The 12501-nt window shown below is 41.6% G+C and overlaps 1 protein-coding gene across 1 annotated transcript in view; it reads right to left on the bottom strand.

Annotated features, from left to right (window-relative positions):
- Positions 1 to 12501, bottom strand: part of LOC111963071 (otoferlin-like) — a 52453-nt gene that overhangs the window by 19133 nt on the left and 20819 nt on the right. Inside the window, exons 13-28 of the mRNA XM_070443306.1 lie at positions 12060 to 12180; positions 11823 to 11923; positions 10956 to 11046; positions 10635 to 10751; positions 10247 to 10399; positions 9867 to 10056; positions 9342 to 9466; positions 9028 to 9162; positions 7618 to 7779; positions 7265 to 7384; positions 6506 to 6667; positions 6108 to 6270; positions 5922 to 5992; positions 5788 to 5814; positions 5528 to 5656; positions 5284 to 5359 (exon numbers count right to left, since the gene is read on the bottom strand). Of these exons, the coding sequence (XP_070299407.1) occupies positions 5284 to 5359; positions 5528 to 5656; positions 5788 to 5814; positions 5922 to 5992; positions 6108 to 6270; positions 6506 to 6667; positions 7265 to 7384; positions 7618 to 7779; positions 9028 to 9162; positions 9342 to 9466; positions 9867 to 10056; positions 10247 to 10399; positions 10635 to 10751; positions 10956 to 11046; positions 11823 to 11923; positions 12060 to 12180 (1943 nt within the window). The remainder of the gene's footprint in view (positions 1 to 5283; positions 5360 to 5527; positions 5657 to 5787; positions 5815 to 5921; positions 5993 to 6107; positions 6271 to 6505; positions 6668 to 7264; positions 7385 to 7617; positions 7780 to 9027; positions 9163 to 9341; positions 9467 to 9866; positions 10057 to 10246; positions 10400 to 10634; positions 10752 to 10955; positions 11047 to 11822; positions 11924 to 12059; positions 12181 to 12501) is intronic.

Consider the following 12501-nt stretch of genomic DNA (forward strand, 5'->3'; position numbering starts at 1 on the left):
CTAAACTGTCATGGTCATTGAGAGGCACTAAACTCTCCATGGTCATTGGAGAGACACTAAACTCTCATGGTCATTGAGAGGTCACTAAACTTCATGGTCATTGGAGAGGTCACTAAACTCTCATGGTCATTGGAGAGGACACTAAACTCTCATGGTCATTGGAGAGACACTAAACTCTCATGGTCATTGGAGAGGACACTAAACCTCATGGTCATTGGAGAGTCACTAAACTCTCATGGTCATTGGAGAGGACACTAAACTCTCATGGTCATTGGAGAGACATAAACTCTCATGGTCATTGGAGAGGACACTAAACTTCATGGTCATTTGGAGAGGTCACTAAATCTCTCATGGTCATTGGAGAGGTCACTAAACTCTCATTGTCATTGGAGAGGTCACTAAAACTCTCATGGTCATTGGAGAGGACACTACAAACTCTCATGGTCATTGGAGAGGACAACTAAACTCTCATGGTCATTGGAGAGGTCACTAAAACTTCCATGGTCATTGGAGAGGACACAAACTCTCATGGTCATTGGAGAGACACTAAACTCTCATGGTCATTGGAGAGGTCACTAAACTCTCATGGTCATTGGAGAGGACACTAAACTCTCATGGTCATTGGAGAGGACAGTAAACTCTCATGGTCATTGGGAGGACAGTAAACTCCATGCATTGGAGAGGACACTAAACTCTCATGGCATTGGAAGGTCACTAACTCTCATGTCATTGTTTATTTGTGGTTCTCACCTCTGCCTTTGTCTCCAAAGTGTACTGTTTGCATAGTGTGTTATGTTTGTGCTTCACAACTTCTCTTTTTGGTGATGTGAGTCCCATAGGGCGGCGCACAATTTGCCACAGCGTCGTCCAGGTTTGGCCGGTTTTGCCTGACTTGCCTAGTTAAATAAAGGTTACAGATAAAGTTTAGGCTTGTTGTTTTGTAAATTTAGTCAACTGTAATTTTGTGTGTTTTACAACAATATACTCCTTCATTTTATTCACCACAGAGTGGAGGATGCAGAGGATCTGGATGATGTTTGGGAACCACCCCTCCCCAGCAAGCGCCCCCGAACGGTCAAGGTCTTCACCCCTCCCCAGCAAGCGCCCCCGAACGGTCAAGGTCTTCACCCCCCACTGCTATGTCAATCACCCCGTCTGACGGTTCTACATCCACTTTTCATAGACCCCTTGAAAAAGAAAATAGGAGCTTGTGGCACCATTAGTCCTAACAGAATCGGTTTCCCCAAGACCAAGGTAAACAACATGACAAAGACAGCGAAGAGGGGGACCATACGTTGGATCAGGACTAACAAGCTGCTTTTTGTGAAATGGAARGACACTAGGGAAGTAACCAAGCTCACCACACAGCATAAGGCATTCAATAACGACCATGTCTCAAGGAGGGTGAAAAATGCCATTGGAGCATGAGTGAGGAAGAGTGTCCCCATTCCTGATTCTGTGAAGGACTACAATGCCAGCATGGGGGGTGTCGACCTAGCTGATGCTCTGATAGGCTACTACCAGGTCCTCCACAAGACCAGGAAGTGGTATAAGACATTTCTTTACCACTGTGGACATTGCTACAGTAAATGCTTTCATTCTCCACAAGCAGATGGCCAAAGCAAAATATCAAACCCCTCTCTCCCAGTTGGCCTCCCGAGAGCAACTGGTGTTGGAAATGGTGAGCGCCACTATCCAATACACATGCCAAATACAAAAGAAAGAACAGCATACATTGCACAAAACACAGTGGGAAAAAAAGGGTGAAATGCCAGATCTTCTGTCCGAAATACCAGTTCGCTTTTTGTTCCCTGGTCAGAGAGGGACTTCTTCAAAGACTATCACGACATGCACAAGCTATGGTGAAAGTGAAATCTAATCATCTACACCTGGGATGTAAAACCAACATGAATGCCATTTGGAAATAGTTCAGCTTATTTCTATTTTTGCACCTTTTTTAGTGAAGGACACGTGTTTGTGTTTGATAAGACATTWTATATATWTTTTTTTTAATGTAACTCTGTTGCTTTTATATTGTTTTKGTAAAYAGTTCATTTGTATGTGGGACCAATACATTGGATATGCCTAGGCTRAACGTTCAGGCACYTTGGAGAGGTTGAAAAAACACTTGGATATCCCCTGTATGTCCCCCGACACCACCACAATGTTTGAGAGAGGTTGGTGTTGTAGAAATTTAGTTTTTATAGTGAGCAATAACTTTTAGGCACATCCAGAGTGTAAAAACAGCTCAATTACCACATTCAGACACTTTGGAGAGGTTGAAAGGACACTTGAATGTACCCTGGATACCCCATAACACCAYCACAATGTTTGAGTGAGGCTGATATGGTAGAAATTGTGTTTTTATACTGAACAACTAGCATTTAGGGATTGCAAATATGTAATAGCACTGGAATTATGTCATTTACAGACATATGCCACTTTKTAATTACACATGAATAGTAGTTCGTTTTGGGTATGTTTATTTAGGCGGAAATCAACATTTTGCCATTACGTTTAAGAGGTTTTAAGGCAGCTACTAAATGCAGCTGTTTTAGCCTCGCTCGTGGTGGAGGGGAAACAGAGAAATTACAGAGCTAGGTAACTTAGCTAGCTGAAACATGTCGACAAGCTTAACTATGTCCTAGCAAATCACTTTCAAACTTTAGTGTTATGAAGGAAATGTAGAGATGAAACGTATTGGTGCTCGTTAGCCACCTAAACTTGAAAATATGGCCATCCATTAAAATAGAGCAAGCTGGAAAAGAAGATTCAAGTGGAGTGGTTGGTGGTGGATCATGGAGCAGTGGCTAGCATCTGTTTTCAGGTAGGCTGGCTATAATACCCTATAGGCTACAGTGTTGATGTTTGATGGCAGACTGTAATACCCATAGAACTACATGTAGAAGAAGGGTTAGTTATAAATACAGTACCTTGCAAAAGTATTCATCCCCCTTGGCGTTTTTCCTATTTTGTTGCATTACAACATTTAATTTAAATGGATTTTTATTGGATTTTCATGTAATGGACATACACAAAATAGTCCAAATTGGTGAAGTGAAATGAAGAAAATAACTTGTTTCAGAAAATTCAACAAAAAAAAATGGAAAAGTGGTGGGTGTATATGTATTCACCCCCTTTGCTATGAAGCCCCTAAATAAGATCTGGTGCAACCAATTACATTCAGAAGTCACATAATTAGTTCAATAAAGTCCATCTGTGTGCAATCTAAGTGTCAAATGATCTGTCACATGATCTCAGTAAATATACACCAGTTCTGAGAGGCCCCAGAGTCTGCAACACCACTAAGCAAGTGGCACCACCAAGCAAGCGGCACCATGAAGACCAAGGAGCTCTCCAAACAGGTCAGGGATAAAGTTGGGGAGAAGTACAGATCAGGGTTGGGTTATAAAAAAATATCCGAAACTTTGAACATCAATCAATCAATCAATTTTATTTTATATAGCCCTTCGTACATCAGCTAATATCTCGAAGTGCTGTACAGACACCCAGCCTAAAACCCCAAACAGCTAGTAATGCAGGTGTAGAAGCACGGTGGCTAGGAAAAACTCCCTAGAAAGGCCATGGGGGCCATCCTATGGAGCACCATTAAATCCATTATTAAAAAATGGAAAGAATATGGCACCACAACAAACCTGCCAAGAGAGGGCTGCCCACCAAAACTCACGGACCAGGCAAGGAGGGCATTAATTAGAGAGTCAACAAAGTGACCAAAGATAACCCTGAAGGAGCTGCAAAGCTCCACAGTGGAGATTGGAGTATCCATAGGACCACTTTAAGGGGAAACATTTAAATGTCTTGGAATGGCCTAGTCAAAGCCCAGACCTCAATCCAATTGAGAATCTGTGGTATGGCTTAAAGATTGCTGTACACCAGCGGAACTCATCCAACTTGAARGWGCTGGAGGAGTTTTGCAAAAATCCCAGTGGCTAGATGTGCCAAGCTGATAGAGACATACCCCAAGAGACTTGCAGCTGTAATTTCTGCAAAAGGTGGCTCTACAAAGTTTTGACCTTGGGGGGGGTGAATGGTTATGCACGCTCAAGTTTAATTTCTTGTTTGTTTCACAATAAAAAATATTTTGCATCTTCAAAGTGGTGGCATGTTGTGTAAATCAAATGATACAAACCCCCCAAAAATCTATTTTAATTCCAGGTTGTAAGGCAACAAAATAGGAAAAATGCCAAAGGGCATTACTTTCGCAAGCCACTGTATCTTTGATGAAACTGGAGCTGTGCAATCGATGAAGCGAGGGAATAGCGTTATAAATGTTACATATTGTTAACCGGGCCCCTTTGTAACTAGCAGACGTATGCAGTGTCGCAATATTGCAGACTGATTACTAGCTAGTTCACTATAAAAGTGTGCGACTGTCATGGTCTTCCGCGCAATAAGAGTTAAAGATATGGGAAGTAGCCATAAACTGATCATAACCCAAACATTACAATGTTTGTGTGTGGCTCAAAACAAATTTTGGGATTGGTTATTAGTGGATTCAATGTGTAGCCGGTGTAGTGTACTTGTTTCTATGCATATCATGAGCTTTGTTGATTAAGCTTGCCCTACCAATATGTTCATGTTGAAATCGCCACTGTGAATGCCAGTGCAACAGACCTTTCAGAATAACTAATACAACATTTAGCCAATAGGTCAAAAGCTTTGCACACAATCTTTGCATAATAGTGCATTTGGGATTCCAAAAATATTTGTTTAAGTTAGTTTTATATAAACTGTTTTATGTATCATGTTAATTCAAAGCTATACTTAACTATTTGTGTTTGTTTTATTCGTAACATTGTTCATATTTTTCAAAGCCAACTTTCATGACCGGCATAATGGATTTGTGTCTGTGTAAATGTATGCAGAGATGAACTATGACAGAGAGGTCAGGGATAATGGGAAGGGTTAGTGGTATGGGTTGTCCTGATTCCAAGAGGACAGCACATACTGTATAGTAGTGACATGAAAGTGAACATAGTACACAACCTGATAATTCCCTTCGACTGCAATAATTACGTTCTACTTTAAAGTCCAATTATCAATATGCAAAGATTCATGATTATGCTGGACTATCTACAATACTTTAMGGTTTCTTACATTTTCAATCTCTACCAAATGAATAAACATCAGCAACATTAACATGAAAACATATTGAAGATACATAAAAATATGTATATTTCTATAAAATGTGTATAGATAAATCCTAGATGTGCTAGATCTACTGCTCTGGTGTTTTTCACAGTGTAGGATAGCATTTGTTACCTCCACCCTCAGCAGAAATATCTTGGTCCTCTTTCTCCTCAGCATCTGCCATAGCTGCCTCCTGAGCCTTGAGAATCTACCGAGTCACACACAAACCAATAATATGACATACACAGAAAGGATCCCTTTAAAAATGAATTCATGAGTATCCAAATGTAGCCATAAGATGATAATGATGTTTAATTGTTTACAAGTTTACATTCTGTACAAAAAAAATCAATGCCATTTTCACGGATGGCCTCACCTCCATCAGAGTTTCGATCGAGGCGAAGTACTTTGACCACCAATCCAACATGCTCTCATCAAACTCTTCCTCCTCCACCTCGTCTCCTCCCTTCTTTCTCTTCTTCTTCTTCCCTCCTTTATCATCCTCCTACAACATCAATGTCAGGTTATATTACAGGTTGCAATATCCCTTTGACTATTTTAAACTAATGTACAACCTTTAACAAATAAACATTCACCTACAAATGCTTTTAACATTAACAGAGACGTAACACCTACCTCAATTTTAACCACCGCATCAGACCCCTGAAAAAAGACCACAAAACATATCATATCGGCCATATTACAACTCAGGAGGTTTTATTCAAGTTGATTATTCAAATGAACATGAATGTAATGGTGTGAGATCTTACAGAGTCCAGCTTAACCATGGTCTCCATCTTCTTGATGGAGGGTTCTGGCTCGTAGTTGACAATGATCTCCTCTGGTGGAGGAGAAAGACTGCATGAGTAACATTTGTWCAAATAATTTATCTTCCCGACCTGGGCAAAGTGTAAGGGCACTAYGAGGGGTGCATGTATGTGTGCATGTGTGTGTACCTTGAGTGTTCCAGTTGTTRGCTTGCTTGTCTGCTGCCCGGTAGATGAACTTGCGTAGTGTGGTGACAGCATGGTTCCCCACTAAGGTGTAGCGACCGAACGCTCTGCAGTCCACCACTCTGATGTTCAGGGGAGGGTGGAGCAGCTCATTCTCAGGCAGATCCTGGAGAACGTAAGTTCACAGGAAATAAATGGGTCACATTTGGCACATGGTGTAATTTCCTTTTCTGGTTGAGAAGATTTCATATAACCACATTACAACCAACTGATCTCTGTTACAGTAAGGTAAAGATTTCGTTTTCGTGACGATATCACAACTTCATGGGAACGTCGTCATATTTTGGTTGTTATTAGGCGAGAACCAGGTGAATGATGGAATGATTTTAAAGAGAACTTACCACCTCAAACATCTTAACCAGGGTGCCGAAGTTAGGATTTTTCTTGTAGTTCTGGATCAGAGAAGACTGGACCCCTTTACCGGCACATTCTATGTCCACACGAGGCCTGTCCACCGCGGCTAGGTTGACCCTCTTCAGGTCCCTGAGCCCCCAGAACAGCACCTGGAAACGGGGAACATTTCAGTAACACTTTATTTAAAGGGTACCTACATCAGACCTTCATAACCATTAATGACACATTCATAACTCATTCATAACATATTCATAACCCATTYATAACCTGTTCATACCCATTCATAACATATAACACATTCATAACCTTTCATGACACATTCATAACTCATTCATAACATATTCATAACCCATTCATAACCTGTTCATACCCATTCATAACACATAACACATTCATAACGTATTCATAACGCATTCATAACCCATTCATAACCCATTCATAACACATTCATAACCTGTTCATACCCATTCATAACCCATTCATAACACATTCATAACCTGTTCATACCCATTCATAACCCATTCATAACACATTCATAACCTGTTTATACCCATTCATAACCCATTCATAACACATTCATAACCTGTTCATACCCATTCATAACACATAACACATTCATAACATATTCATAACGCATTCATAACCCATTCATAACACATTCATAAGCAGTACATAAGCATTTCCTAAATGTTACAGCAATATTGACAGCTACACTTCCTGTACACTAAGAGGAGGTTAACTCCCACCTCAATCCTGTACTTGCTGAGGACTGGTCTGATGCCCAGAGGGACAGGTATGATGGGACCACGGTCCATGTCTGTAGGACCGTCGATGGGCGGCAGGTCAGCTTTACCATGCGGACCAATCTGAAACATGAACAGACGTTACAGACATCAACATTACTGAYTCATTTGGGTCTAATCAAATAATCTATTGTCACATGACTGGCAGAAACAATATTTAGTTTTACTATTATTAACCTGGGAAATCTCAACTTTGAAAGTAAAAGTTCGTTCAACTTCTACCTTTATTTGTCCCACAATCAATTTCCCTCCACTTTGGGACAAATAATGTTGAGGTTGATCTATTGCCAGCTCACCTGCAGCAGTTCGAAGGCTGCCAGCATCTCTCCAGCGGTGCAATTCCCCCTATAGATCTGGTAGTACTCTAGTTGGGGAGGGAAACGTGGAGGTCCGTAGTGTTCGTCAGCCATCTTGGTTATGGGCTTGGCGAAAGTCCTGCCCATGAACTCTGCTTTGCCCTGGAGTCACATCGTAACATAACAGGAAGACAATCAAAATATAATCCTGAACCTGCTTTGATAAATCAAGGACCACACCATGTCCACAATTATGAATTAAGGTTTAAATATTTGAAAGAATGGTCTCTTTGAAATACTGTACTATCTACAATCCGAGGAAATTGGCTGGTGTTCACATTACAAGCGTTTTAATAGAACAATTTGATATTTAAAAAACAGTAGCATGAATACAATAGAGGGTGTTCATGCCACATCATTCACCAATAGGTTAAGTATGGTATTAGCTTACCCAACAAAGAGGCATGGCTTAACAATGCACATGCTTCAAAGCTCAAGATGATACGACAGAACAATGAACATCAACTAGCCTGGTCCCAGATCTGTTTGTACAGTTTTGCCAACTTGACTTTAGGAGTTAGCTATACGCACACACTTCAGAAATGATCTGGGACCAGGCTAAAAAAAATGATGGAAACGACACTCAAACATAACCACTGTACCGCATAAGCAAAAAGCTTCCATTGAAGGAATGCAAGAGGGGTAAGGCTGATGTCCAGTGAATGTGTCTTTCCAGTTAGATCTTATACCTCTTGCATGCCTTGGTCCAAGGCTCTACAAACCTGTTCCTGGAGAGCTAACGTCCTGTATGTTTTCGCTCCAACCCTAATCAAGCACACCTGATTCTAATAATTATCTAGTTGATAAGCTGAATCCATATCAGGTTAGTTAGAATTGGAGCAAAAACCTACATGAGAGTAGCTCTCCAGGAACAGGGTTGGAGAGCACTAGCCTCGTACGAATTATCCTGATCAGATCTCGTAAGATCTCGTAAGCTCGCGAGATCAGCATGGTTCGTACGAGGCTAGGAGAGCCCTGCCTCGGGGCATAATGCTCTCATCCACTACTTCCAGACTTCAATCAGAATTCAATTCACACTCTACTTATCCCGAGCCAGGGTCATCCAAAACAATGGTGTTTATGTTCAGGAATAGATATCAGATCATCAGTTGAGTAAACATATACATTCTTTCAAATATAATTCATATAAATTCTGTAAAATCAGATAAAGATATAAGTTGCAACATTACTTGACAATGATGCTAACAAAGCACCTACCGGTACTACTGTATCTACACGATCTCATTCAAATGCAGAGACTCATTTGAATGACATGTCATTTATGTTACTTAGAGGACTGGAGCAGCAAGGAAAGACGGGGTCTGTGTTCTGACCAGGCATCGTGCTTACCACCGTGTCCTGGTCATAGATTTCTATGACGATTATAGGAGGGTCGTCCCTGAGTTCGCCGACCTCTCCGAACAGTTCTACGTTGTCGAACACCATCAGCTGGTCCCAGGTGGGACACAGTGTCTCATTCAACACCTGGGCGGATAGTGACAATCATTCATTTATTCATTCATTCATACACCATCTTGTTACTCTCGTTTACCATTCTGTTATTCTTATACTTAAATTACTTTAAAGATGATAGAAAGTTATATTTGTGGAATCACTGTATTTTTTTTAAACGGATAAACAAAACAAACATCTAGTTGTCCTACCTCTGTGACCTGGCTGTGTGTGGAGAAGAAGACTCTGGCGAAGGGGTCAGAGAGGCCGCTGCTGTCTGCTGCAAACAGGCTGCGAGCCTGGTACATATGGACCCTCAGCTGGAAGATCTGCTTCACTGTGGAGGAGGGGGGGGACATTTATCAATGGGATTCTCTAGCTTCCCTTATTTGTAGTGATACAATACGTGAATAGAATTTGAACTACTAAAAAATACATTCCCATTCAAGTCAACGCTCCCTGAGGAACATCAGGGGTGACAACCACCATAGGGGAGTTTGCTATAAAGCACAGACCGATCAGAGACCACCAGGGTAAGTCTGAGGTATCTGTCCTTTCTAATCACTCTATTTCTATGTTATATGTGGATATGTTTGGCACATGCATGGGACATCACCGTCTCCCTTACTCATGTGTCTAGACCGCTGTTAATGCAATCAATGGGATTCTCTAGTTTCCCATATGCATAGTGATATATGTGGTGAATCGGACGCCATCTGTCTCTCAGTCCCTCTTACTCATGTATGTGAGGCTGATGGGAGGAGCAGACTGCGAGCCAGGTCCTTTCAGCATCTTGTTCTCCTCGAAGCCGTTGGGCAGACCAGACAGGAAGTCTTTCCTCTGACGGTTCAGACCCAGCCACAGGTAGATCTCTGTCTTAGCCTGCACTGTCCAGCCAGCTGCCCCAAAGCCCTTCTTGCCAGGCAGCTGGGCACCATGAAGCAAACACATGAATAGAAATCAGATAGAAACAGCAGCAGTGGTTCAGAACAAGTGACAACTGAAATGGAAATGGCTGTAATTATTACTTTTAGGGGATTTCAAACTAAATCAATAAACAGACACTGGAAGAGGAAATAGGCGTTTGGTTCTGGATGTAGACTAACTATTCAAAGACCTTAAGGAAGATGGTTTTGACTTTGCCACAGTCCTTCCCAGTCTCCTCGTCCACCCCGGAGTACAGGATGTCTTTGGAGGGGACACGGGCATAGGCGATTCGCTTGTTATTACTCATCATCCAGATGTAGATGTCAGGGATGCTGTGCTGCGGCTGCAATTACACATCAGTCAGTCAATCAACCAATCAATCAATCTCAAATATATTTACTGTCCCAATTGGGAAATGTATAGTGCAATCAGGGTAAAAACAACAATAACAACCATTCAACAAATATACACAATATAAAGGAAAAGAAAGAAGAACAAAGCCATCTGGAATGTTATCAATAGTTTTAGATTGATTAACTACTGTATACGTATCGTATATACACTCCTTCCTGACTTACCTCGTCAGCTAGGAACCTGAGCTTGTGGAGAAAGTTCTGCACCAGCTTGATCTTATCCCTCACTGTGTTCTTCTTCACCTGTGTCCTGATGGTCTTAGCCTGCTGACCTAAGTTCTCCTAAAAGCAAACACAATGAGACAAGTACACTTTTTACCACCGACACGCCACATGAATGGCCTGGTTCCTGGACACAGATCAATCCCAGTCTTGGACAAAAAATCAGACTCAGTAGAAATAGCTTTTTTAGTCCAGGACTAGGTGTAATATGTGACAGAGAATCATATCTAGAAACATTACAATCATGGATCATGTGTGCTGTACCAGTTCCCTCATGCAGGACTTGAGTCTCTCTTTGTCCAGCTTGGTCCTCCCAGTCTGGTTCTGGTCCTTGTTAGCCAGAGTCAGAAATTGACTGAAAAAAAATAATGAAATGTCAGTCAATGGTAGTGTACCAAATGGCACCCTAAACCCTATATAGTGCACTACTTTTGACCAGGGCTTACTGGATACAGACAATGTCCTCCTAAAAAACAAGGAATTGAGTAAGACTGTACAGAGCCAGTAGTAGTAATCAGTAGTGATAAAGGGTCAGTATAGAGCCAGTAGGACTCAGTAGGGGTATCAGTATAGAGCCAGTAGGACTCAGTAGGGTTATCAGTATAGAGCCAGTAGTACTCAAGTAGGGTTATCAGTCATAGAGCCAGTAGTACCAGATCAGTAGGCTCAGTGGGTATCAGTATAGAGCAGTAGGACTCAGTAGGCTATCAGTATAGAGCCAGTAGGACTCAGTATGAGTGTTATCAGTATAGAGCAGTAGGACTCATAGGGTCTATCAGTATAGAGCCAGTGACTCAGTAGGTTATCAGTATAGAGCCAGTAGGACTCAGTAGTGTTATTCAGTTATAGAGCCAGTAGATGACTCAGTAGGTTATCAGTATAGAGCCAGTAGTAGACTCATTAGGGCTATCAGTTATAGAGGCCAGTAGGACTCAGTAGGTCTATCAGTATAGAGCCAGTAGGGATCAGTAGTGTGTATCGTATAGAGCCAGTTAGGCACTCAGACATTAGGGTTATCAGTATAGAGCCAGTAGGACTCAGTAGAGTTATCAGTATAGAGCCAGTAGGACTCAGTAGTGTTATCAGTATAGAGCCAGTAGATCTCAGTAGGGTTAAAAGGTCAGTAGAGACCTGCATCCATTGCTGAGATCCTCCAAGACCCCTCTCAGTCTGCGTTCAGGATATGCCTTCTCTGTCTTAATGACCTCCTGAACATCGTTCAGACCCTCCTCCTGTTGACACAGTGTTATAGACATGATATAACATCATTCTAATGTTTTAAGAATGTTTGTAATGGTACTATTTATTAAGTTTTACTAATGTCATTCTAACACATTTAAATTGGGTAACAGTGATTGATTGACCCACCAGTTTATCGGCAATGTTGTCTATAAGGTTGGCGTTGTACAGTCTTCTTCTCTGGTCCTGCCACCAGCTCTTGATGTAAATACACGGCTTCCTCTCAAAGTAAGGCAGATGGAAATAGTTTCTGAAGGTTTGAGATGCACAAAAAGAGAGAATGAAACCTGACCTAGAGAGACTTACGATCTAGTTGCAGAGAACAGAAAACAACAATCCCGGCAGGAAAACTGTCTGAAAGGATTGTCATGAGATCTAGTTCACAACCAGAAATAACTTCCTTTCAACCAGCTTGGCATGCTGGGGTACTCTGCTAATGAATCTGTTTCAACCAGCTTGGCATGCTGGGGTACTCGGCTAATGAATCTGTTTCAACCAGCTTGGCATGCTGGGGTACTCTGCTAATGAATCTGTTTCAACCAGCTTGGCATGCTGGGGTACTCTGCTAATG

The sequence above is a fragment of the Salvelinus sp. IW2-2015 genome, linkage group LG4q.2 (genome assembly GCF_002910315.2).
Source record: "Salvelinus sp. IW2-2015 linkage group LG4q.2, ASM291031v2, whole genome shotgun sequence".
NCBI classification, from domain to species: Eukaryota; Metazoa; Chordata; class Actinopteri; order Salmoniformes; family Salmonidae; genus Salvelinus; species Salvelinus sp. IW2-2015.